General features: G+C 42.9%; 1 protein-coding gene across 2 annotated transcripts in view; it reads right to left on the minus strand.

The window, feature by feature from the left end:
- BICC1 (BicC family RNA binding protein 1) overlaps positions 1-26,555 on the minus strand; it is a 276,580-nt gene that overhangs the window by 132,451 nt on the left and 117,574 nt on the right. For both annotated transcript variants that reach the window (XM_033941758.1, XM_033941759.1), the window contains exon 3: positions 25,304-25,373. In XM_033941758.1, coding sequence (XP_033797649.1) covers positions 25,304-25,373 — 70 coding nt within the window. The remainder of the gene's footprint in view (positions 1-25,303; positions 25,374-26,555) is intronic.

The following is a 26,555-nucleotide window of genomic DNA, read 5'->3' on the forward strand; positions in this document are numbered from 1 at the left end:
GAGTCTACGTTGATTTGGTGAACGGTGTGCTTTGGAGCAGATTGCAAGGCACCCCGGTAGAAAATGTGGACCTGATGGATGGTCTGAAGGCTGGACAACTTCTTCCTCAAGTTTGTGAAGTGGTTTGTGCTGAAGACGTCAAGATTCCTGGCCTTGTGCATGATTTTGCTCTACCTCTTCGTTTGGCCCATGGTCAACGCATGCTCGATGATATTGGCTTTTTCAACCCGAATTCCTCTTTTCTCGAGCATGGTCTTTCTCTAGGTGCTTTACCATGTCTTGAAGTACCTACCTCTTCTTTCCATGTATTGATTGTCAATGCTCAACCTACGGAAGTCTTTCTCTCCGCTGGAGAACATTTGGGTTTTCTAGTGGGTGAATCTTTTCCTGATGTTGAGGTAACATTGCCTATCATTGGCAGCTTGTCTTCCATTGTTGACCCCTGCCAAGGGGGGGATATACTGGACCATATTTTTACCTCACCTAAAGGACTCATTTCATTGGACTTCCTTTGGCCATATGATGCAACGACTTCCCATGTAACAGTGGAGAATGATTTTTTGATTTTATCCAGGAAGTTAGTTCTGTCTGACCAATCCAAAGCGGTGAATGCCATTGATTCTTCATCTTTGCAAGAACAGATTGAAGACCAAGTGGAAATCTCTTCCAACCATCCTTTTTCTAAGTTTGATGCTATGGTAAAGGAACAAGTGGACCTAGCTGATGCGTGCTCTTCTGATGAAGAAAAGGCTCAGTTCACACAGTTGTTGTACAAGTATCGAGACCTTTTTGCAGTGGATTCTTATGACACTGGTTTGACCAATCTACATGTGACCAAGATTCCTACGGATCTCCACAGTAAGCCCATCTTCGTATGTCAGTATAAGATTCCTTTGGCCTCATATGAGTCCGTGCAAGAGATACTTGATACCCTGGAAACTAGGGGTATCATTAGGCTTTGCAACAGTACATACAACTCACCCTTGTGGCCAATCCTGAAAAAGAATAACAGTTGGAGAATTGCCTTGGACTACCGACAGCTAAACAAGCGGGTACCCTTGTCTAGGTGGCCTATGGCCCATCTTGACCAGAGCTTGACTACCATCAAAGGAGCTAAGTATTTTACCAGTTTGGATTTAGCTTCTGGATTTTGGACAGTTCCTGTACATCCACCGGATCAATACAAACTAGCATTTACCTTTGGGAAGAAACAGTACACGTGGAATAGAACACCTTTTGGTTTTCTGAACTCTCCAGCTGAGTTCAACATATTTCTCCATAAAGCCCTTCCAGATGCGGAAGCTCGAGGAACTCTAGTCTATGTGGACGACATTCTGATCAAGAGTCCCACCTTTCAGAAACACCTGGAAGAGGTAGAACATGTGTTCCAACAATTGCAAAATGCAGGAGCTAAATTGACCCTTGCCAAAGGTCAATGGTGCCGAACATCTCTGAATTATTTAGGGTATGACATTTCCTCTGAAGGTCTTCGACCACAGAAGAAAAGGATACAGGCCCTACAACAGTTGAGGAAACCTACCAATTTGACGGAACTTCGTTCATTTTTAGGAATATGCAATTATTCTCGACAGTTCATAGATCAGTATGCAGAGATCTCTAGACCCTTGGTTGCCTTACTAAAGAAGGATGTACCTTGGACGTGGGGTCCTGAACAGGAAGATGCTATGCAAGAGATGAAAGAGCAGCTTAGTCGCTTTCCTTGCTTGGCCTACCCTGAGAGTGGTCGTGAATTCTTCATCGACCTAGGATTCTCCAAACACTCTATGAGTGCTGTCCTGTACCAGAAATACGACTCTGACAAGCGTGTGGTGGCCTATGCAAGCAAAGGCTTCACCGATGTAGAGAAGAAGTATTCTGAATGTGAGAAAGCTCTACTGTCAACTGTTTGGGCTCTTCAACATTTTCGGAGTTACATCCAAGGAGAAAAACTCATTGTAGAGACTTGTCATCAACCCATTAGTTTCTTGGGTAGTGACAAGATCAAAACTGGTCGTGTCTCCAATAGCCGAATAGTCTCATGGACTTTGGCTCTCCAAGGATGGCCTTTACAGGTAAAGTATGCACTGAAACATCGTAACACAGTAGCCCAAGGGATAGCAGAATTGCATGATTGTACAGAACAAGATTCTCTTACAGGTATACCGGAACCTGATGTTCCACCAGAAGAGGAGGAACCCCATCGTCATCATCTTTACGATGAACAGCTATGTGCCAATATACCTCAAGTCTACGTAGATGGCTGTGCCTTCCACCAGACCTCGACCCATAATTTGGTCGCAGGAGTAGGTGTAGTGTGGAATGTCGACACACCTATGGAAACTTTGAAGTATAGATTGGGTGCTAAAACCAACCAATATGCAGAGATTGTAACAGCTTTGGTCGCTGTACAGTCTGCAGTACAGAAGGGGATCCCAGAACTGATTATCTGTACAGATTCTGATTATGTGCGTCAAAACTTTGTGTCTCACTTACCCGTGTGGAAAAAGAAGGACATGTTAAATTCCAAAGGAAAGCCTGTCCATCATGGCGACTTGATTCTAGCCTTAGATCAATTGGTACGAGACAATGACATGACCATCTACTGGAAGAAAGTGAAAGGTCATGCTAAGGTTAATAGTTCTGACAAGATCGGAAATGACCTTGCGGATCAACTGGCCAAAGAAGGTGCTTTGTCAGGTGAACTATGGCAATGCCCTGAAGAGTTGTTCTCGATGGTACATGCTATTACTCAACGCCAAGCGAAACAGGTAGCAGAAACACCTGTAGTGCAGTGGGGTAATGATATTCCTTCCTTTGATCTTGTAACCGCTCAGAAGACCGATCTTATCCTGGGAAAGTTCTATAACTTCATACAGAATCCACAGGATCATCCATTGTCTGAAGACGATCAGAAGGATGAAGAACTTAGGATACTCTACACCTCCAGAGAGAAATTTTCGATTCATCAGAACCTGCTCACTCGGACGAGTAAGCATGGTATTGTGCAGTGGGTTGTACCCCGTGCATATCGAGGAATCATGTTGCAACATGCCCATGATGAACCTTGTGCTGGACATAGAGGTGAAGAAGTTACCTATGAGACACTGAAGCAAGTGGCCTACTGGCCTCATATGCGGCAAGATGTGCAGTTATATACGAGAGGTTGCTTGACTTGTTGTCAATTTCAACCCTCTACACCACTTCACCGAGCACCCTTGAGAAAGAAGGGTTTGGTCATGCCCTGGTCCGACATCCAGATTGACTGGATAGGCCCAGTGGTCCGTTCCTCCCGAGGTAATAAGTATATGTTGACTGTAACTTGTTTGTTTACAAAGTGGATTGAGTGCTTGCCTGCACCCAATTGTACGGCAGAGACTACTGCTACCTTGTTACTGAATCATGTGTTCAGTAGGTGGGGTTTGCCCATGAGAGTGGACTCAGACCAAGGATCACATTTCACTGCGGATGTGATGCGACACATGTGGAAGATGCTCGGAGTAAAAAGTAAATTGCACATAGCTTACCACCCTCAATCATCGGGACAAGTGGAAAGAGCGAATCGTACCATCATCACGATCCTGAAGAAGTACGTGTCTACCTCTGGTAAGAATTGGGACATGAAGTTACCTTTGGTACTGATGGCTATTCGTGCCACGCCTCACCGTTCTACGGGGGTGACGCCTTTTGAAATGATGACAGGTAGAGAAATGACATTACCAATTCATTTGTTGTATAGAACTAATGATGTAAATCTTTCTAGTGCTACTACTGCTCATGAATATGTCACCCATTTACGTAACCATTTACAGGGTGCATTTTCTTTTGCCCAGAAAAATCTGGAAATTGCTGCTAAAGGTAGAAAAGCCTATTATGATCATAGGACTACCACAAAGGAATACCAAATTGGCGATAAGGTATTTTATTACAATTTTGGCAAAACCAAGACCAAAGAAAGTAAATTTTTGCCAAGTTGGCATGGTCCATTCCCTATAGTGGAAAAAGCTTCACCTGTGGCCTATCAAATTCGCATCAAATCAAATTCTCTAGGTGCAGATGTCCTTAAATGGGTCCACATTAATCAACTGAGACCATGTCATCCCAGTAAATTTGCCCATGATGAAACCATTGTGATGAAGACATTAACCTAGCAACAGCCTAGGCTGTTCTCTCTCTTTTCTGTTTTTCAGATGGCGAAACGAGTTCTGCCGATGCTGTTCCTGGTTGTCCTGCTGATTGGCGTTGTTACCAAAGTAATCGATCCTGGTCCGCAGTCCCATGTTGTCCTTCAAGATTCTCCTGGTTTCTTGTTCCTCCCATTCCAGATCCTGCTCCAGCATATCTTCTTTCGATGTTTCTCTTTTCCATTTGGACTCTACTCCTACTGAAACTGAATTGGAAATCCTGGATGTTTTCTGTGGACATTCCATCAACTTTACCCTTGAAGTGGAACAATATTTGATGACATAACCTTCCCACACCATTGAACTGAAAGTTGATAATGATAAGCTTCATATTGAGGACTTTCATATTGGCTCCTCCAATGTACATGAAGTTGTTGATACCCGCAGTATTGATCTTTTTATCACTGTTGTTATTCCAATTTTTGCCATTTTGTGGGTTCTCTTATTTGGGTTCTCTGTTTTTGCACTCTATGAGACCATCCGGATTAAACGTCTTATTCAACAGAAACCATCACATACAGACTTAAGAATGCATGATTTCATTGCGGCTATGAAAGAGTAATTTTGCTAGCCGTATTTTTGATTATGATCTTCCTGTCTTAACTTTTGCTTTGGCATACCTTTTGTGCCTTGCTAAGTAGTTATGATTTTTGATTTTATCATATATTGCCATTATTCAGTGATTTTATTATCATTTATTTGGCTGGGTTCATATATTTTGCCCTTGCCTTTATGATTATTATCCATTGATTATTGATATCTTTGATTTATCGCTGATTTATATGGTATTGCTTATGTTTATGCATTTTTATATCACCTTGGGTCTTGTCGATCCTTTCCTACTTAGTTAGGTTGAAGGTGAAATAGACTCCATTGAAGTTATTTCTCCTCCAAAAGGGGGGACTGTAGGGATATTTCCGTATTCACACCTGAAGGTTAGGCCTCCATGATGTCATCAAGCCTGAACCATTGTTTCAAGAATCTCTCTCTGCAAGCAACTTTCCAGCATGAATTTTGCAAGAAGTAAGAAGAATGATGCATTATGGGGATGTACCCGAATGTTGCTATTCAAGGGCATTCATCTGTGCTTTAATAATGGGACAGTGTGAATCTTGAAGAAATTATTCTGTTCTTATCTGTCTAACGGCCCTGGGTCTTCCAGCATATATGATACTTTATACAGAAAGGCTATTCATCAAGTTCTGTTTCTGGATTGGTCCGAGGAAGTCATCTGATGAGATTCAAGAAAAGAAAGGTGCTAATTAATTAATAATTAGTTAGTCTGTGATAAGGTCCGGGGAAGCTCAGATCTGCTCACAGATGTTCTAATTGTAAACTTTTTCTTTCAATAATTAGACCTGTAAGTTACCTCGTGTGATTCTCTGCCTAAGAGATAGAAATTCGGACATTTAAAAACTGTTCTGAACTTAGCACAGATAAACGGAACTTATTGCTGATGATTTATAGCCTCATCAAGGATTTTCAACACGTGTAACTTTTACAACGGTATTCCTGACGTCTTCCAGCTGACACAAAGTTTTCTCTTCCACCTAATTGTGCCGGAGAGGCTAATTAAAGGTGAGCATACGGAAATTACTTTTATTAGCTTGGGAATTAGACAGGAATCAATTATAAAGGTAAAGGGTTGAAAAGTTACCTGGGTGATAATATAATCATTTGCTAATCAGGGATTATTATTATAAGGAATAGTGTGTGTGTGTAACAAGAAGTTTTACTTAGTTGTCTAACCATTAGATTGTGATAATCATGTACTGAGTTTCATTTGTGTAATTAGATATTTTGAACAATATTTAGATTCTGCAGCTGGCTTGTGAATTATATTTTTCTATTTTCATAATAAAGATATTTCTCATTAGCCTGGGTTTGTGTCGTATAATTAGACCATGATATTTGAACTTGAATAAAAGGTTATGGTTTTCTCTAGACCACTTAACAGAGACGTAACGTGTTTATAATACTGCTAAGTGAACCATAAATCCTTCTACACTACGAGGGTCAAGATAAGGAAATTGGGTCATTAGGGCATAGACAGGGGGTGGATAAGCAGAGTGGGCAGACTTGATGGGCTATAGCCCTTTTCTGCCGTCATCTTCTATGTTTCTATGAGTTATGTTTTTAAAGCTGTTCTTAAGTCAGATTTATATGTAACTCAGAACTTGTAGATTTTAAGGTTCTTGCTGCTTACCTTTTGTCTGCTCCCAGCTGACAAAAGGGGCAACTGTCCCAGTGTCCCTCTAAGGTACAGCATGCACAACCACACACTATTCTTAATGTGGCTATTCATCATTCCTGAATCTGCTGCAGGAGAAGTGTAAGAGTCTAAGCCACTGGAAATACTGCTCAGTGAAATCAAATGAAGCCACACTGCATTCTTAAGTACGAGTCGTACTTAAGTCAGGTGTCTAAGTCAGGGACTGCCTATATATTCATGCTTAACCATGCAACAGAAGCCTTTGAGTTTATAGAAGGTTACAAGGCCTTTTTTTATTGTGATGTAAGCCCTATACTTTGGGCTTTTGAAATGTACACATTGTTTCATATCATTTATTTATCATTTACATTTCTCTACAGCCCATCTATAACTCCAGGCAGAATAGATAATGCAAAAAAAAAAAAAAAAAAAAAAGAAATCACATGACATTATTAAAACCAATTTGTGTACTATAATTGCAATTTTAACGTAGAAGTTTACAGCTATGCTGTAATTAATTTTGGTACAGAATGCTATAAATTAAGATACAAAACTAAAACAATTCTAATGATAAGCGTACTTCACACAAAGATTTAAGATCTAAATCTTCTTTATTTATTTATGAATGCAAAATGATCATCAAAATATTTAGTGTCTCAGTATGCATGATCAGTTTTTAAAAATGAAGATGAACTACTTACAAATTGCCAAATATTTAAGTTTGAATTATTCCTTGGCCAGATTTATTATTTTTAGAAAGTGAAAAGGAGATGGTGACTCTACAGGACAGCTGTAAAGGAATTTTACTTTATGCATAATCCACAGTAATGCCAACACCAAATTCCTGTACCAACAGTTCTGCTGTCATGGGGATAGCTGAGGAAAATAGCATTTTAAATGCCAGGATTTTTAAAACCTTTCATGAAAACACTAGCAAAGTTAGATCTTCAATTTATGTCTTGGGAACCAAAAACCTGAACAAGCTTTATAAAATTTTGCTGACAAAAGAATGCAGTCCTGAATTTTCTCTCTATTGGTGGGTTTAGATATTAGGGCATGCCAAGCTGCAGGAATCAGCTGCCTAGCAGGTAACCAAGGATACTAAAACATACAGGTTAAGCATGCAATGAAAAAAAAACCTGAGATAAGACAACAATGGTGCAATTTAAAGCTTCACTTACACAACAGCAATCTCTTTGTTTTACAGTATTTCACATATAGTAAAAGCAGTTAACACTTCTACAGTGATGTGCATGGAAAATGCAAAGTCAAAGTATTTAAGGGTCACAACATATGGTAGGAAAATACCTGCTTTGCAAGTCAGTCGATCAAGGTTGTGCCCTATCTCAATATTCCACCCACATTCCTCTTTTCTAACTTATCTCAGACTGTGAGGTAATGCTTTTTCAAAGATGGTACCAAGTGCTTTCCTTGATACTTGTATTACTGTATTAGAGATAACTTAGGCAGGATTCAGCCAAGAGAACACTGTGTATTTATAGTGAAGAGTTGATATAATCTAATATAATAAAACGCTAAGCCGCGCATGCGCACTCCCACCTGTGTGCGTCCGTTTTCCGTGAGATGTAGGGCACCTTAGGTAGGAGTGCGCATGCGCGCTTACGTCACCAGCCGCCAATGCCTCCACAAGCCGACCACAGCCAGCCACCGATCTCCGTTCCTCCAGCGGGCGGCCGGACGGGGGGTGTCTCGGAGGAGAGAGATCGCGGCCGCTCAACACCCCCACCGAGGAGTCCAGCAACTTTCTGCCCCGACTCTTAAACTGACCCGAGTCCTTTGCCGCCCCCCCTTCCCGCGGGCCCGACTACCTACCCGGCGATTCAAGCAGCGTGTGCAGCAGTCTTCAAATGCTGCTTCGGGCCCTTCTACTGCCCTGATTTGCTCTGCCGCGTCTCTGATGATGTCATCAGGGACGTGCCAGAGTAAATCAGGGCAGTAGAAGGACCCGAAGCAGCGTGTGAAGACTGCTGCACACGCTGCTTGAATCGCCATGTGTAGTCGGGCCCGCGGGAAGGGAAAGGGGGGTAGAGGAAACGCTAATGCTGCTGCACAGGGAACTGGTGTGGGAGGTGGGAAATGGAGGGGGAGGGAATGCTGCTTTGGACAGACAGACAGAGGGAGGAAGGGAGACAGAAAGAAAAGAAGAAAGACACAGGTGCTGGTGCACAGGGAACTGGTGTGGGGGAGGGAAATGGAGGGGGAGGGAATGCTGCTTCAGACAGACACACAGAGGGAGGAAGGGAGACAGAAAGAAAAGAAGAAAGACACAGGGCAGGGAGATACACAGAACGACAGACAGACAAAGGGGGCCAGGGACAGAGACAGACAGAAAGAAAGACAGCGGGAGTCGCGTCAGGAGGGGTGCGGGATGCCGCAGAGGGAACTTTTCCAATGGCTGTCGGGACCTCTGACCAGGGGCAGAGCAAGGTAAGTGTATCATAGGGATAAGAAGGAGGAAGGGAGGGAGAAAAAGGAAAGGATGCCTACTGCTGGACAGGGGGAGAAGGAAAGAGGTGCTGATGGACAGGGGGGGTGAAAAAAAAGGAACGGAAGCCTAATGTTGGACAGGGGGAGAAGGAAAGAGGTGCTGCTGGACAGGGGGGTAAAACAAAGGGAGAAGGGCTGCTGCATAAGGAGAGCAGTGAACACAGGGTGGTGGACACAGGGGAGGTAAAAGAAAGGGAGAATGGACAGGGGGAGCAGGCAAGGGGTGGTGATGGACAGCCAAGGAAAAAGAAAGACAAAAAGAAAGAAAGCGGCTAAGGAGAGAGAGAGAAAGAAATAAAGGCAGACACACACATATATATTCTAGCACCCGCTAATGTAACGGGCTATAAGCCTAGTACAGTATATTAGTTTAAGAGCTATGTGTGCATGTTTTGCTTCATATTCAGAGCAAAATAGGATCTTAAAAACCTATGTAATTGTAAATAGAAAGAATTGAATTTTCCAGAGGAGACAGGAAAGATCTTACATTATGAATTCTGTAAGTCTAAAGCATCCCTTTGATACAGCAACATGTCAGAGGTAAGGTCACTGTAAAGATCCTAAAGGACAGATTCAGAACCATTTGCTGAGCAGGATTAACTATGATAACCACACAAGTTGGTTCTTCAGGTTGGCAAAGTGGATTATACATGAAGGGAATCTCAGAACATGAAGACACCATTGAGAGAGGACATTTAGAAAAGTAATTACTCAACAGATATACTCTAACTGCAAGTAGTAAATAGTATTCTTACCTAGTCCAAATCATAGCTACCAGATGCTAGGGACCACCTTAAGGGTCAGTACCCATGAAAAAAATCTAGGTGTCATCGTAAACAATATGCTGAAACCTTCCGCCCATTGTGTCGCAGCAGTGGACAAAAAAGCAAACAAGATGCTAGGAATTATTAAAAAAGGGATGGTAAATAAAGCACAGTTACTTGCCGTAACAGGTGTTATCCAGGGACAGCAGGCAGATATTCTCACATGTGGGTGACGTCATCCACTGAACCCCGGTATGGAAGGTCCCATGTGCATCGCCACTTTAAGAACTTTAGAAAGTTTGCAACCAACTGCACCACGCATGCGCGAATGCCTTCCCGCCCGATGTAGGCACGCGGCTCCTCAGTTCATATAGCCAGCTAAGAAGCCAACCAGGAGAGATGGGTAGGTTGTGAGAATATCTGCCTGCTGTTACTAGATAACACCTGTTACGGTAAGTTACTGTGCTTTATCCCAGGACAAGCAGGCAGCATATTCTCACATGTGGGTGACCTCCAAGCTAACCGGAATGGGATGGTGGGAGTGTTGGCATTTTAAGAAAATAAATTCTGTAACACTGTTTGGCCGAAGTGCCCATCCCATCTGGAAAAAGATTCCAGACAGTAATGTGAGGTGAATGTATGAACCGAGGACCAAGCGGCAGTCTTGCAGATTTCTTCTATCGGAGTGGAACGCAGGAAAGCTACTGAAGCTGCCATAGCTCTAATTTTATGGGCTGTGACTAGACTCTCCAGCTCTCCAGTTGTAGCCCAGCCTGAGAGTAACAGAATGAAATGCATGCAGCCAGCCAGTTGAATAGTGTTCTTTTGGAAACAGGATGCCCCAACTTGTTAGGATCAAAGGAGATGAAAAGTTGGGGAGACGATCTATGATTTAGACCTTTGCAAATAATAAGCTAATGCTCATTTGCAATCAAAGGTATGAAAAGCCGTTTCTCCAGGATGAGAGTGAGGCTTTGGCAAAAATACTGGAAGCACAATTGAGATGAAATTCAGTAACCACCTTTAGTAAAAACTTTGGATGAGTATGAAGTACTACTTTATCACGATAGGCTTGAAGTTTGCTCACCCTTCTGGCAGAAGTGAGAGAAATGAGAAAGACAACTTTCCAAGTATGGCATTTGAGATGGGCTGTAGATATTGGTTCAAATGGAGGCTTCATCAATTGAGCAAGAACCACATTGAGATCCCATACCACTGGAGGTGGTTTGAGGTGGTTTGACATGGAAAAGTCCTTTCATGAATTTGGAAATGAGAGGATGGGCCATGAGAGGTTTACCATCCACTGACTGATGAAAGACTGTGATTGCACTGAGATGAACTCTAATAGAGGAAGATTTGAGTCCAGCGTCAATCAAATGGAGAAGATAATCCAAGATTCAAGAAACTGAGATGGATGTCGGTTGCTCCTGATAAAGAAGACACCATGAAGAAAACCACTTTTGATGGTAATATTGTCGAGTGGATGGCTTTCTGGAAGCTTCAAAGGTAAGTCGAACAGGCTGAGAGAGAGAAGATCAGCAGAACTCAGCCTGAGAGGAACCAAGCTGTCAGGTGTAGAGACTGAAGGTTGGGATGTAGAAGAGAAACCTTGACTCTGCGCGAGATGGAAATTTGTAGAGGTATTGGTTCCTTGATACTGAGTTGAAGTAGAAGGGAAATCCATGGCTGTCTGGGCCACCGAGGAGCTATCAGATTCATGGTGGCAGACTCCTGCTTGAGCTTGACAAACGTCCTGAGAACAAGAGGAAAAGGTGGAAATGTATACAGGAACTTGTTCGTCCAATCCAGTAGAAAAGCGTCTGCTTCCAGGAGATGTGGTGAGTAAAGCCAGGAACAGAAGTGGGGTAGCTTGTGATTGTGGGGAGACACAAAAAGATCTACTTGAGGTGCCCCCCCCCATTGGGAGAAAATGGCATGGAGAGTGGCTGAATTCAGAGTCCACTTATGAGGTTGAAAAATGCAACTGAGCTTGTCCGCCAGAGAATTCTGTTCCCCCTGAATGTAAACGGCCTTGAGAAAGATGCTGCGATGGGGGGATGGGGCAGGGACCAAGGCTGAGGGGATGGGGCAGGGATGCTACGATGGGGGGATGGGGCAGATGCAAAGATGCTGCGATGGGGGATGGGGCAGGAACCAATGGGGGGATGGGGCAGGGACCGAGCTTGCGGGGATGGGGACTGAGATAGTGGGGACAGGGCTGAGCTCATGGGGGTGGGCAGAGGATGGGGAGAAATTTTTTCCCTGTGTCATTCTCTAATTGGCAACTAAGATTTAATGCTAAAAAATGAAGGGCCATGCATTTGGGCTGCAAAAATCCAGAACAGTATAATATAGGAGGCAAAGTTCTGTGTGCAGAAGAAGAACGGGACTTGGGGGTGATTTTGTCTGATGATCTCAGGGTGGCAACACAGGTAGAAAAGGTGATGGTCAAAGCCAGGAGGATGCTTGGGTGCATAAGGAAAGGAATGGCCAGTAGAAAAGGGAGACAATAATGCCATTGTATAAGTCTCTGGTGAGGCCCCATTTGGAATATTGTGTAAAGTTTTGGAGACCCCCACCTTCAAAAAGATATAAAGCAGATGAAATCTGTCCAGAGGCCTGCTACAAAATTGGTTAGTGATCTTTGTCATAAATTGTATGGGGACAGAGACCTTAATATGTATACTCTGGAGGAAAGATGGGAGCGAGGAGATATGATAAGACACGTTTAAATATCTCTGTGGCGTTAGTGTACAGAAAGTGAATCTTTTTCAAATGAAGGAAAACTCTGGAAGGAGAGGGCATAGGATGAAATTAAGAGGTGATAGACTCAGGAGTAATGTATGAAAATACTTCTTTACAGAAAGGGTGGTAGATATATGGAATACTCTCCTGATGGAAGTGGTGGAAAGATAGCGGATGTTGTGGATGGGGAGACTGGGTGGGCTAATTGGCCTTTATCTGCCATCATGTTTCTATATTTCTAAGAAAGAAGGTGTTGATGCCCCTGTACAGGTCGATGGTGAGGCCCTACTTGGAGTATTGTGTTCAATTTGTAGACCGTATCTGGCGAAGGACATAAAAAGACTTGAAGCGGTCCAGGGGAAGGCGATGAAAATGGTACGTTTGCGCCAGAAGACTTATGAGGAGAGACTGGAAGCCCTGAATATGCATACCCTAGAGCAGGGGCGTCAAAGTCCCTCCTCGAGGGCCGCAATCCAGTCGGGTTTTCAGGATTTCCCCAATGAATATGCATGAGATCTATTTGCATGCACTGCTTTCATTATATGCTAATAGATCTCATGCATATTCATTGGGGAAATCCTGAAAACCCGACTCGATTGCAGCCTTCGAGGAGGGACTTTGATACCCCTGTTCTAGAGGAAAGGAAAGACAGGAGAGATATGTTTCTGACGTTCAAATGCTTGAAAGGTATTAACGTAGAACAAAATCTATTCCAGAGAAAGGAAAATGGTAAAACCAGAGGGCATAATTTGAGGTTGAGGGGTGGTAGATTCAAAAGTAATGTTAGGAAATTCTTCTTTACAAAGAGAGTAGTTGATGCATGGAATGCGCTCCCGAGGGAGGTGGTGGAAAGGAAAATGGTGACAAAGTTCAAACAAGTGTGGGATGAACACAGAGGATCTCTAATCAGAAAATAATGGGTATATATTGAAGGAACTAAGGCCAGTATTGTGCAGATTTGCACAGTCTATGTCCCGTACATGGACATTCAGTTGAGGACAGGCTAGGGAGGGATTCGATGGCTGGGATGGTTAAGAAGGGCTGGAGTGAACTTTGATGGAGACTCCAGTAGATAGAATCTAAGCATACTCCCGGGCAGGGCTCTGGGTTTCTGGCCCAGAAATATCTAAGAAAAAGGACCATTTAAATTAAATAATTAATTTATGGAGTATGTATGGTTAGGCAAACTGGATGGATCATTCGGGTCTTTATCTGCCGTTATTTACTATGTTACTGTGAATGATTTCCAGCTGCTCCTACATCATCCGCACCCAGCTTCAAAACAGGGTGTGGGTGTCAATTGGGGGGGGGGGAAGGGGACTGGGTAGGATCTTCCTATCAATAAAACAGCTTTAAGGGGTTAAAAGCAAATTGTGCATAATGATGTACTTTTCATTCATTTGCATCCTTTGCATCCCAATATTTAACTTGTATTATGCTTACATAAATATGCATTAAAGGCAAATACATTACTTTCTAATGTAATATTTATTATTTTGCAAAAAGAAAAAGCACATGTTATTCCCTTAATACACGTTGATAACTATGGCCATTAATTTGTTACATTGCCTACCATAAAACAAGATTAGAACTTTCAAATTTAATGTCATTTATCTTAACCACCATTTAGCTGCCCTGAGCACTATTTCAACAAAACATTACACTGCCCAGAGATTCCTTAAAAAGATTTGTATTATGCTAAACAGAAAATGAAAAATTAAAGCAATTGAGCCAATTTTTCAGTTCATGATTCATACAGACATGTTCTCAACAAGCCGAGTACAACAGCTAACTCAGAAAATATGTTCTAGAGATGGAAAGCAAACTTGACAATTGCTGAAATTTGGTGTTACCTGCTATTTCCTCAAATATGGTACTTGGTACCCTTTGCTCCTCAAGATGCCACAACAGTAGGACACCAACCTATTATTCTTCAACAAATTTTATTAAAGACTGCAGCCATAAATGTAAATTACAAAGATCTTACCAACAAAATACAAACATTTCCCAGTCTCAACAACATTCTGTGTCATATCAGCTTGGTAACTCTTAACTTCTTATAGGATTACACAGCTTCTCTGGCCTCACTATTCATCTTTTCCAGAGGGGGCACCATCCAAGCTGCCCCCTCCATTATTCCAGATCTTTTCTTGACCAGTTTTTCCATATCGTTCCCCATCCTGTCTAAGGATGGGCCTCATCGATGTCATTCATTTAACATGCCACTGTCACAAGATCTTCTTGCCATACAAGCAGGGAGACATCTCTTTCACTATACGTTATAACTCTCTATTTCATTATCAGCAATGTGACACTTTTGCCAGATGTTGTGTACCCATTCCAGCTGCAATACCCGCCACTGCCTGAGATAGTGACCCCTCACTTATCTCGGGCATCCCTCAATAGCATATGACTGCAGCCCTGCTCCCATCATAACAGCTTCTATAAAATCCTGTAACGTGCTATTAAAGATATCTAACCCAATGTTAGACAGGTGAGTCCCACCCAGGCAATACATGCCTAGACAGCTATCAGAGAGTAGATTATGAGTGATGGTCATACTTCTAACCTTTTGCATAAACTTGAAAAACACCGGAAAAAGGTTAACAAATGGATATACAACAGTTTGAAAGGATGTTGCACCCCTCCATACCTTCCTGGGGATGATATGGAACCAGACAACCAGTGGCGTACCTAGCATATGTGACATCCGGGGCCCATCATTTTTTGGCACTCCCCCCCCCCCATCTGTAGGAAAAACATGATTTTTAGTAACAAGCCACACGTTACACATGAGTACCTAAGAAAAGGCAGCATCTTACATACTGCAGTGAGCAGTACAACAGCAATACACCCATTGTAAAACTAAACAAGCCAGACTAGTACAGATCAATCTTACACCGTCAATCCTAACAGTAAACCAGTAAACCAAGAACACACAGAACACAGAAAACACCTTCGCCTAGTATGGAAAATGTCATCACAAACTAACCTCCCCCTTTTACAAAACTATAGTGTGGATTTTAGCCACGGTGGTAACAGCTCTGACGCTCATAGAATTCTGAGCATCAGAGCTGCTACTACCACAGCAGGCGCTAAAAAACGCTCCACAGTTTTGTAAAAGGGGGGATAAAATAGAAATACATAGACAAAAGTTAAATTGAACCAGCAAGAATCTAGACTCTGCATACAAAGCAACACCACAGAAACACTGACACATGTCTAAGCAATACATAAGTATAAAATGTTTGTTCTACCTTTGTCTTCTCTGGTTTCTGCTTTCCTCATCTTCTTGTTACTCTCTTCCTTCCATCCACTGTCTGCCATCTCTCTGCCCCTATATGGCATCTTCTCTCCTTCTTTGCCCCTTCCAGAAACTGTATGCCTCCCCCTTCCATCTCTCCTTTCACCCCCATTGGTCTGGCATCTCTCTCCTCTCCTTCCCTCTCCCACACCTCTCTTCTGCAATCCCTTTCTTCCCTCATTTTCCTTTTCAATTTATTTTCTGCATCCATCTAGATTACGTTCTTACTACCCTCTCATCAATTTCCTTTTTTACTGTCTACCTACAGCTCGCCACCTCTTTCCCTCACCCCTCCAGTATTTCCCTAACTCAATCTTTTTCCCCCCATCATGTGCCCTCCTTTTATTTATCCCCTCTTTCCATCATGTGCCCTCTTTCTCTACCCGTTCCATCTAGTACCTTCTCCTCTCCCTGTCCACTTCCATCGTCTGCACCCCTCTTTCTCTCCTCCCATTTCCTTCCTGCATTTGCTCCCATATCTCTCCCATCTGCACTTCCATCAAGCATAGGCTCCCCCTCTACTCGCCACACTACCATCCAATGTCTGCCCTTTCTCTCTCCATCCACCCCTCTTCAATCAGCATCTGCCCCCTTTCTTTCCCTCCGATCCAATTCCAAACAGTATCCTTCCCCCTTATGTCTCTCTCCCCTTTCCCTATACATCAATTCCATCAGCACCACCCCCATACCACCCTGTCCCCTTTCTCTCCCTGCACCACTCTTTCATTCCATCAGTCCTATTCTTTTCTCACGATGACTGTAGCTGCCGGCTGCCGGTCTACCCCACTCCGACGTACTAGCTCTAGAGCAGAGTCGCCAGCCACGTGCTGGAAGGTCTCGCGATAACTTTAGGCTTTGCTCCGGAAGAAGTAAGTTATGTCGGAGGGGGTTGATCCGGCAGATGCAGGGAATAGCGGCAAGGACCCGCGTCTGCTGGGTCCACCCCCTCCGACATAACTTACTTCTTCCAGAGTAAAGCCGGCAGACAAGTCATCGGGGGACCTTCCTGCACCTCAGCGCAACTGCTGACTCTGTTCTAGAGCAGTGTTTTTCAACCTTTTTACACCCGTGGACCGGCAGAAATAAAAGAATTATTTTGTGGACCGGCAAACTACTAAGACTGAAATTAAAAAAACACATTTCCACCCCGTCTCCACAAGCTCAGTCCCCGCAAACCATCTGATCCCATCCGCACAAGTCTCAGTTATGATTTTATATTGAACATATTTTATTAAAGTATAAAAAGAAACAATATTCTATACAATTGTCATTTTATAAATATAAATATACAGAGCAAGGACCAACAAAACCCCTGTCTCCCCTCCCCTCACATATATCCCCCTCTACTATCAAGAAAACTGAACAAGCCAAATTATTATAGAATGCTACACAGAAATATCATGCTAACAGAATACTGCAGTCACACATGACAGGAATAGTGTTATGGGAGTGCAACTAGGGCAACTGCCCCCTGGTCCGAGAGAGCCCTAAGCCAGCTAGAAGCTAAAGAAGCACTGCCTGGGCTTTGCAGTCCCCAGCTATGTCTCTAGCAGGATATATATTTCAAATCTGATAAATTCTAATGACAAAATAGAAATAAAATGATTTTTTCTACCTTTTGTTGTCTCTGGTTTCTGCTTTTATCTTCTTTTCACTCTTTTTCTTCTAGCATCTGCCCTGTCTCTTCAATCCAGCATCTGTCTGTTCCATCCACTGTCTGCCCCTTCCAGAAACTGTCTGTCTCCACCTGCCATCTCTCTTCTAGACCACCCCCCTTTGGTCTGGTATCCATCATCTTCCCTCTGTTCCCTCATGGTCTGGCATCTTTCTCCTTTCATCTCTCTTTCCCTCCCCCCTGTGGTTTTTAGCATCTCTCTTCTCATTTCCTCCGCTCAGATCTGATATCTGTCTCCTTCCCTGTTCTCTGGCATCTCTCTCTCTCCTCTCTCTCTTCCCTTCTCTAGTTTTCCTTGTTTATTTTCTGCCTCTGTCTAAATTAAATTCTTTCTTACTATGCAGTCCTCAGTTTCCCTCTTTTCACTATGTCTACTCACAGCATGCCACCCCTTTCCTTCACCCCTCCACTATCTCACTAACTCTATCTTTTTCCCCCCCATCCCAGCATATGTCCTTTTTCTTAATCCCTCCTTCTATCAAGTATGTGTTCTCTTTCTCTATTTCCATTCAGCATTTGCTCTCCCTTCTCCCCACTTCCATCATCTGCCCTCTTCTCTCTCTCCACTTCCATTATCTGCCTTCCTCTCTCTCCACCTTCTCTCCACTTCCATCATCTTCCCCTTTTCCGCACTTCCATCATCTGCCCTCTTCTCTCTCCCCTTTCTCCCCACTTCCATCATCTGCCCCCTTCTCTCAATCTTTCCATCCACCACAGGCCCATCTTTCTCCCTTCCTCACCTTTCCGATTTTGGCAACAAGCTCCCCCCCCCCACCCACGATGACACTTAAGATCGGCAACGGGCCTCCTTCTACCCCCGGCATCAACAGAACTTCAGATCGGCAATGCGGTGCTCAGTCAAAAGCAGAAACATGAAGCTGAGTCAGAGGGAAGCTTTTGACGTGAGCACTAGAGAATGACACGGGGGAAAAAATCTGTCCCCGTCACTGCACCATCCCCTTCACCGTTCCGTCCCCGCAATTCCCTTCACCGCCCCGTCACCGTCCCCGCAGCATCCATACAAGCTTCAGTACTACAATATTTAGCTTATTCCTTCCTTATAAATCAAAGTTCTGGCTGCTGAACTGGAGAAAGAGATGTTCAGCTGGCAGGGCTTTGTTTATAAATTTTTATCAACACAGCTAATATAGTACTTTATCCTGAAGCAAAAAAAAAAAAGAAAAAGAAATAGAATTTTTTTTCTACCTTTGTTGCCTGGTTTCTGCTTTCCTCATCTTCTCATTCAATTCCTTCCATCCACTGTCTGTCTTCTCTCTGCGTCTTCCATTTGCTCTGTTTCTTCCCCCTTCCAAATTGGTCTAGCACCCATCTTCTTCCCTCCTCTCCCCCACCCCCCATAGTCTGGCATCTCTGTCTTCTTCCCTTCCAGGATCTTCTCCCCACTCTCTGTTCCCCATTTCTCTTCAGCGTCTTCTCCACACTCTCTCTTCCCCATATGCTTTCAGCGTCCTTCTCCCCCCTCTGTCTTTCCCCATGTCCTTTCAGCGTCCTTCTCCCCCCTCTGTCTTCCCCATGTCCTTTCAGTGTCCTTCTCCCCCTCTGTCTTCCCCATGTCCTTTAAGCATCCTCCCCCCTCTGTCTTCTCCATATACTTTCATCGTCCTTCTCCCCCCTCCATCTTCCCCATGTCATTTCAGCGTCCTTATCCCCCCTCTGTCTTCCCCATGTCCTTTTAGCGTCCTTCTCCCCCCGTAAAGGTCATCTCTAATGCAACTTCCGGTTGCATCAGAGATGACCTTTACGGCAGCCATAGGCAACTACAACACTCCGGCTGCTGTAAGAAGGCAGTTAAGACATCGCCAGCTACAGGGCAGGGAGGTTTGTCCAACCGGGCCTGTTGGGTGTGTGTGAAAGCGCCACGAAGGTAACGGGGGGCGTGAAAGCGCCACAAAGGTAAGGGGCAGGGAGGGAGAAAGGGAGCTGATTCAACTCGGCGGCAGCAGTAAGGAGGGAGGGAGCGCAATAGGGACCGGGCCGACTGTGCACCCCTCCTATGGCTGCACCCGGGGCAGACCGCACCCCCCCTTGGTATGCCACTGCAGACAATAATGTATTGGGAAGTAGACTGACAAGTGCAAGACAATCAGTCTGCATTTTCTTTACCAATAACATGCTATTTGTAGACATGAGGTTTTTGCCCCATAGGTGTATAATCAGAACCCAAGGGGAAGGTTGATTTTTCAGCAACCAAAGGATGGACAGCATTAACTGGTCCCACTACCTCTTTTTTTGGGCATTCCCAATTTTTCACCCATAGGTCTTGTCTGTGCTCTTCACTGTGCTCAGTGTACAAAGAAGTGCCCGCATATCTAAATCTATCTCTGACCGCACTGGGAACTTGCAAGATAGAAATTGTTATATAACTAGTTAAGCATTTTTGCCATTTCCAGGCCTAATGTACCACCTATAAGCATTGGACTTCCATCTGCCAAGAGCCATAATCTGTTCCTTAGAAAGTCGTTGGCCACCGTTGTAATGGCTGCTCTTATTTGAAAGGAATATGTCCTAAAGTACATGCTGTGTATACCAAGTTCGTTCATGCACATTTGTAGAACTTTTGCAAATAGGTACCGAGTGACCGAGGTGGTGTCCTCATGAATTAAAAGGGATATAGGACCAACAGGCCGACGTGCCACATATGCCTGGAAGTTGGCAACCAAACAGGTCAGAGCATCTTTGGACATATGTAAGGTGATAGATGTACTCTTAGCCCATTGATCTGTCTTAGACTTAGGTATTATAATTTCTACTGTACTCCCTCTCAGCAAGGTATCATAAATGTTAAGGCCTCCTTTGGTGTCAGGTCTCTTGGAGTTAAAGACTAACTCACCTACCCGCAGGGCATAACATAAGATTTGCCACTGCTGGGTCAGACCAGTGGTCCATCGTGTCCAGCAGTCCGCTCACGCGGCGGCCCTTAGGTCAAAGACCAGTGCCCTATTTAAGTCTAGCCTTACTTGTGTATGTTCTGTTCTAGTAGGAACTTATCTAACCTTGTCTTGAATCCCTGAAGGGTGCTTTCCTCTAAAACAGCCTCTGGAAAAGCGTTCCAGGTTTCTACCACTCAGAGAGTGGGATAAGGGCTTCAAACCTAATGAGGGGTTGGAGCTAGCTCCCTCCATCCTACGGTTGGTCGGCGAGAATGGGAGGGGGGGATGTCTGTCTCTTCTACTTCTTCAATGGGACGCTGGATAAGCTGCTCCACAGATGTAGCAAACGTGTTTGAACTTGCAGTTGTTCTATGTACACAGTCCATTATTGTATTGCTTGCAGGTACATCTCCCATTTTGAAATCCATTCTGCCTGATAAACCAAATACAGCACTCCAGGAAAAGAATCTCATACCAACTGTAAAGCATGGAGGTGAAAGTGTCATAGTTTGGGGATGTTTTGCTGCAGCAGGACCTGGACAGCTCACCATCATAGAATCCACCATGAATTCTACTGTGTATCAGAGGGAGCTTGGGGAACATGTGAGACCATCTGTAAGAAAATTAAAGCTGAAACGGAACTGGACCAGACTCTGCAACACGACAATGTCCCAAAATATATCAGTAAATCCACCAAGGACTGGCTGAAAACTAAGAAATGGAGAGTCCTGGAATGGCTGAGTCAAAACCCTGATCTTAATACCATTGAGATGCTGTGGGGTGATTTGAAATGTGCTGTACATTGAAGAAACCCCTCAAACATCTCACATCTGAAAGAATTCTGCATTGAGGAGCGGGCCAAACTTTCCTCAGACTGATGTCAGTGACTTGTAGATGGCTACAAGAAGCGACTCACTGCAGTTATTTCAGCCAAAGTGGGTAACACTAGCTATTAGGGTGTCCTAATTTATTCCTTAGTTAAAATACACATTTTTGTGGGTATCCTTTATTTCATGAGTAAATCAAGGAAAATTTTTACCTGCAATTACATCACTATCTTTTCCAGAGATAAATAAAAAAAAGATTTGATATTGATATGTGAACATTTCTTAAGAAAGAACTGAATATTTCATGGGGTGTCCTAATTTTTTCACATGACTATGTGCTCTAAAGGTGCTGCAGCCTGCCTCAGTCTTATGTTCCTCCAAATGGTGAGATCTTCAGGCTGCCAGTCAGACTGATCCTCAACTTCCACAGAACCATGCATACAAAGTGGAGGGGAGGTAAAATTGCAGCCAGCACCCTGAAGAGCTCCACTTAGCCCCCTGTGGATGCCTAACAGCTTACACTCAAGAGTTTGAAATTCAGTTGTCAAAGAGAAGGCTTCTAGATCAGCGGGCCGCATGCATGAGCCACAAATTGCGGCTTTGTAAGACCAGGGGACCAAGTGCTGGAGCCGCCAATTGTGGCTTTGACAATAGAAATGTGGCTGGGAGGAGGGAGCCGGCAAGAGGAGGTAAACGCAGGAGGCACGAATTTGGGACGCGGAATGGAGGGGCACAACGAGGGGCACGTTGAGACACTGAAGGGAAGAGGTCGGTCGCATTGGGACAGGAAGAGAAGGAAGAAGGGGTGAGTTGGCACAGGAAGGGAAAGGCAGTACCCTGGTTTGTAAGTACGAGTTTGTCAAGCTTTCTTAAACCGGGGACAGCCTGTAATCTCTTCCAGCCTCATCCGTCCACATAAACTTTTGAAATAGTTATTTCAGTTATTATGCTACTGAATTAGAGACTCTGGTAAAGACCAATTTAGAAATAAGCAAAGACGCTATTAATTTGGAGATGTTAATTGGGAAGAATACATACTTTGTAAATGGGTCTCAGTCAAGACCCTCTAATGTAAATATAAAATATAAATACTCCAGTTGATGCAGACCCTCTTGCTATGTCAGTGGAAGACTTCCTCTGAAGTTGGCCAAAAATCCATTTTACCAAGCTTGGCAGGCAGCAGCAACATCCCTAAGCCACAGAAGCTGGCATTAACTGCTACGCTTGGTAGAAGGGAGTTCTAACCACCTTTGGAGGAGATCCTCAGCTGGTGGTGCTTGCAGATCCCTACAAGCTACAGCAAGGGTCAACAAGTACTTCAACATTTGAGATATAAAACCATAAATGCATTTCTTTTTCTGTTGAATACAGTATGAGACATTTGCTATACAGTATACGTTTCCCAGTCAATAAATTCCTTTTTTATTCCAGTATACATATTTCAGTCAATAAATTCCTTTTTTTTTTTTTTTACACCTTTGTTAATTGAAGATTTATTTTTCCATCAAGTTGGTTCCAGTTTATTTTTTCTGTCTTCTGCAAATTCTTCAAGTAATTGTTGTCCGTTGGTTCCTCCTACCATGGTCCACCATTTCTCCCTCTCTCTTCCTTCCCTCCCATTTACAGCATCATCACCCCTTTCTGTCCTGACATCAGAGGGAAGGCATCTGTATCAGCTGCGGACAGAGTGTAGAAACCGCTGCCTGTGGTTTTGTGAAGAAACAAGTGTGGATGGAAAGGAGGAGGAGGTCTATTTGAACGTCTGAGTCAGGAGACAGGTATACCAAGGGAACCCTGCAAGAGATGTTTCCATCCCCGTGATCCTGGGAGGGTTTCCCGTCAGCCTCATTCCCATGCAGTTCTCTACTAGCAATTTTAGACAAGTTTTTAATTTATTGTTATCTAAGATTCTTGAGAAAGCGCTTTAAATCAGCTACTTTATTCTGTAAATAAACAGAAGGTACTTTGTTTATCAGTCAGGTTTTAAGAGATTTCACAGCAATGAAGCGGTATTATTGAACATAAGAACAGCCATACTGGGTCAGACCAATGGTTCATCTAACCCAGTATACCATTTTTTGTAAAGGCCAATCCAAATCACAAGTACCTGGCAAAAACCCAAATAGTAGCAGCATTCCATGCTACCATCCCATGTCTATCTCAACATCAGATTATGGACTTTTCCTCCAGGAACTTGTCCAAAACCTTTTTTAAAATCAACTACATTAACTGCTCTTACCACATTCTCTGGCAATCGATGATTGTTGGAAGATAGGGGTGACCCTGTCGACATTGTATATCTGGACTTTCATAAGGCGTTTGACAAGGCTCCGTATGAATGACTACTTTGAAAAATTACGAGCCATGGAATCAAGGGTGAAGTACTCACGTGGATTAAAAACTGGCTGGTGGATAGGAAAACAGAGAGTGGGGGTAAATGGACAATACTCGGACTAGAAAAGCGTCACTAGTGGAGTGTCGCAGGGTTCGAGGCTTGGACCCGTGCTCTTCAACATATTTATAAACATAAGAACATAAGAATTGCCACTGCTGGGTCAGACCAGTGGTCCATCGTGCCCAGCAGTCCGCTCATGCGGCGGCCCCCAGGTCAAAGACCAGTGCTCTAAATGAGTCCAGCCTCACCTGCGTACATTCCAGTTGAGCAGGAACTTGTCTTGAATCCCTGGAGGGTGTTTTCCCCTATAACAGACTCCAGAAGAGCGCTCCAGTTTTCTACCACTCTCTGGGTGAAGAAGAACTTCCTTACGTTTGTACAGAATCTATCCCCTTTCAACTTTAGAGAGTGCCCTCTCATTCTCCCTACCTTGGAGAGGGTGAACAACCTGTCTTTATCTACTAAGGGAATTATAGTGGACTTGCCCTCTTGTATCAATTCTTTTTGAGAATTACTCTTGTGGCCATGCTTTGTAGTACTTGAAGTCTTGTGTTCTTTTTCAGCAATGCCACTATATAGTGAGTTGCAGTAGTCCAGGTAGGGTATTAGGACAGATTCTGTCCTGAAACTGGTCTCAGTCAGGGCTGAGCTAATTGGCTTTAGTTGTCTCATCTTAAAAAAAGAATTTTTTCACTAGAGAGGTGATGTGTGTGTTGTAGGTTAAGTTTGAGTCTAATGTAACTCCCAGTACTTTGGAGAAATTTTCTATCTTTAGACTCTCAGCTATGGATAGTTCTAGTTCTGTGCTCAGTAGTGAATTATAATCTCTGAACCATAATATTTTTGTCTTAGATTTGTTTAGTTTGAGAAATTTATTCATTGTCCATGTACTTAAGTCATCAATAGTATTTTTCAGGCATTTAGGGTGCTATTGAAGGACTCTATGGCTATACAGAGAATAAAGTTATTACCTGTGTAGCAGATGATGTGATCTTGGGTTGAGAATAGGTTATTTCCCCAGTGCTCTTAGATAGATGTTAAATAGCACAAGTGATATTGGTGAGCCTTGTGGGACACCACAGTTGGCCTTCTGTGGTTGGGTCTCTTGTCTTCTTTCCAAACTTCATATGTTCTGTTTTTTTTTTTTAAGAACTGTGAAAACCATTGTAGCCACAACAAGAAGAGAAGACCCAAATTTCCACAGGAGAAAAATGACAACCCAAACAAATGAAACTGTGGAAATCCAATGTTCTTGACACTTCTTTTATTCAAATAAACCTTTAAAATACAATATCCACATTTGTCATTGGAGGAACCAAATGACAAATGTGAATATTGTATTTTAAATAACTATATATATATCACAATATTCTAGTTTTTATAAATTCATAAAAAAATGTTAAATAGTGCTCAGACAACCAACAGTGTTTAAGTGTATGGTATTTTAAAACCATTGTATCACCACACCGTGTACTCCAAGTTCATTTTCTATTTTGGTCAGGTCAAGGTTTGTGGCTTTGGGTATGGGTTAGAGAATGACATGGGGACAAATATTTCCCCGTCCCCGCGGGAACTCATTTTTCCATCCCGTCCCTGTGAGTTCTTTTTATGAGCATCCAGATCTCCTAAAATCTCTTCCATGTCATTTGATTATACTGCCATATTACACACAATTCTATAAAAATGCTCATATCTAGTATTGCTAGAAAAATCATAAGCAATAATGAGTGGATGAAGATTTACAAGTCACATATAAAGTTATACCTGGTGTCTAATATAAATTTAATATAAACAATGTTACCTTTCTTTGACTTGGCTCCAATCTTCAATTTTGATGGCCAAGCAATCTGAGTGTTTGTTTCTTCCATGATCTGTTGAAATAAAATATTACTTATATATTTCTCATTGTTTTCCCTTAATATATTTTCTCACACTAAAAAATTAAAGTCCTTAATTAGGTTGTTTTGATATTATTTTAATTTTTGGCCTTGGAGCTTCCTCCAGCTGCTATGAAACTTCAGCTCTTCACCATGAGTTTTTTAAGCCTTCATTTACAACTATTCATAGGAGCAAGCTCTGTGAGTGCTTAAGCACCCCCAATATTGAGCAAACTTCTTGACTGTGTCTTGACTGAGTACCCCCAATCATTATGAAAAGTTGACTTCTATGCTTCTATCTATCTAGCAGCCCAATCATTACAGCAACAGTTCTCAACCAGAAGCTTCAGACTATTGTTCCTTCTGTAAGGTCCTTATTTTATAAACAGTGCCCTAACTTAGGAACCTAAGTGCAAAATGCCATTTAAAAGCAGTTTAAACAAAATTCTAGATACCTACCCATGCCTAAAAAATGGTGCTTGCATCGTGACTACGGAGGCGCTTTATAACGACTAATGCCACTGTAGGTCAGAAGTGGCATTAAATATCATAAAGTGTCTCTGTACAACAATTCACATGAAAGATAGACTCTGGAAATGTACGCCTTGAAAACTCTGGCCTATATTTCTGGCACCTACCTTTCCCAAAGTCACGACGGTATAAACAGTGCCATCACATGATTGACATGTGTTCGGCGGCCATTTTTAAGGCAGATAACGGCATTGTTCAAAAAATCTGGGCCTAAATATGCAATTGTTGTGTCACTTTCAAAGACTGGCCTAGCAACCAGAAGAAAAGCTTCAAAAACAGACCAAGGCCTTCTGTATGGCACCATACACCACTGTCAATCAGCACATTCGAATATTGTAAAAAATAATCAATTTCAAAGGAGACATTTGAGAATAAAGAACTGGTAAACCAGGCATACAGAAAAAGAATGTCCAGAATGCAAATTTTTGATGTTACAAGGGTTAAATGAAAAGTTATGCCTCTACCTCTATAATTCATTGGATGGTACCACTGATGCTCTACATTTTCACTTGTTTTTGGAAATCTCTTCCTTCACCTCAGTTGGCAAAAAGTATGCGTGAAGAGGTTGTTTTTGCTATTGCTTGTGAAATGAAAGCATGTAGAGAGCATTCTGTACAATTTAAACATGCTAAGATGGAATTTCTG

The sequence above is a fragment of the Geotrypetes seraphini genome, chromosome 4 (genome assembly GCF_902459505.1).
Source record: "Geotrypetes seraphini chromosome 4, aGeoSer1.1, whole genome shotgun sequence".
NCBI classification, from domain to species: Eukaryota; Metazoa; Chordata; class Amphibia; order Gymnophiona; family Dermophiidae; genus Geotrypetes; species Geotrypetes seraphini.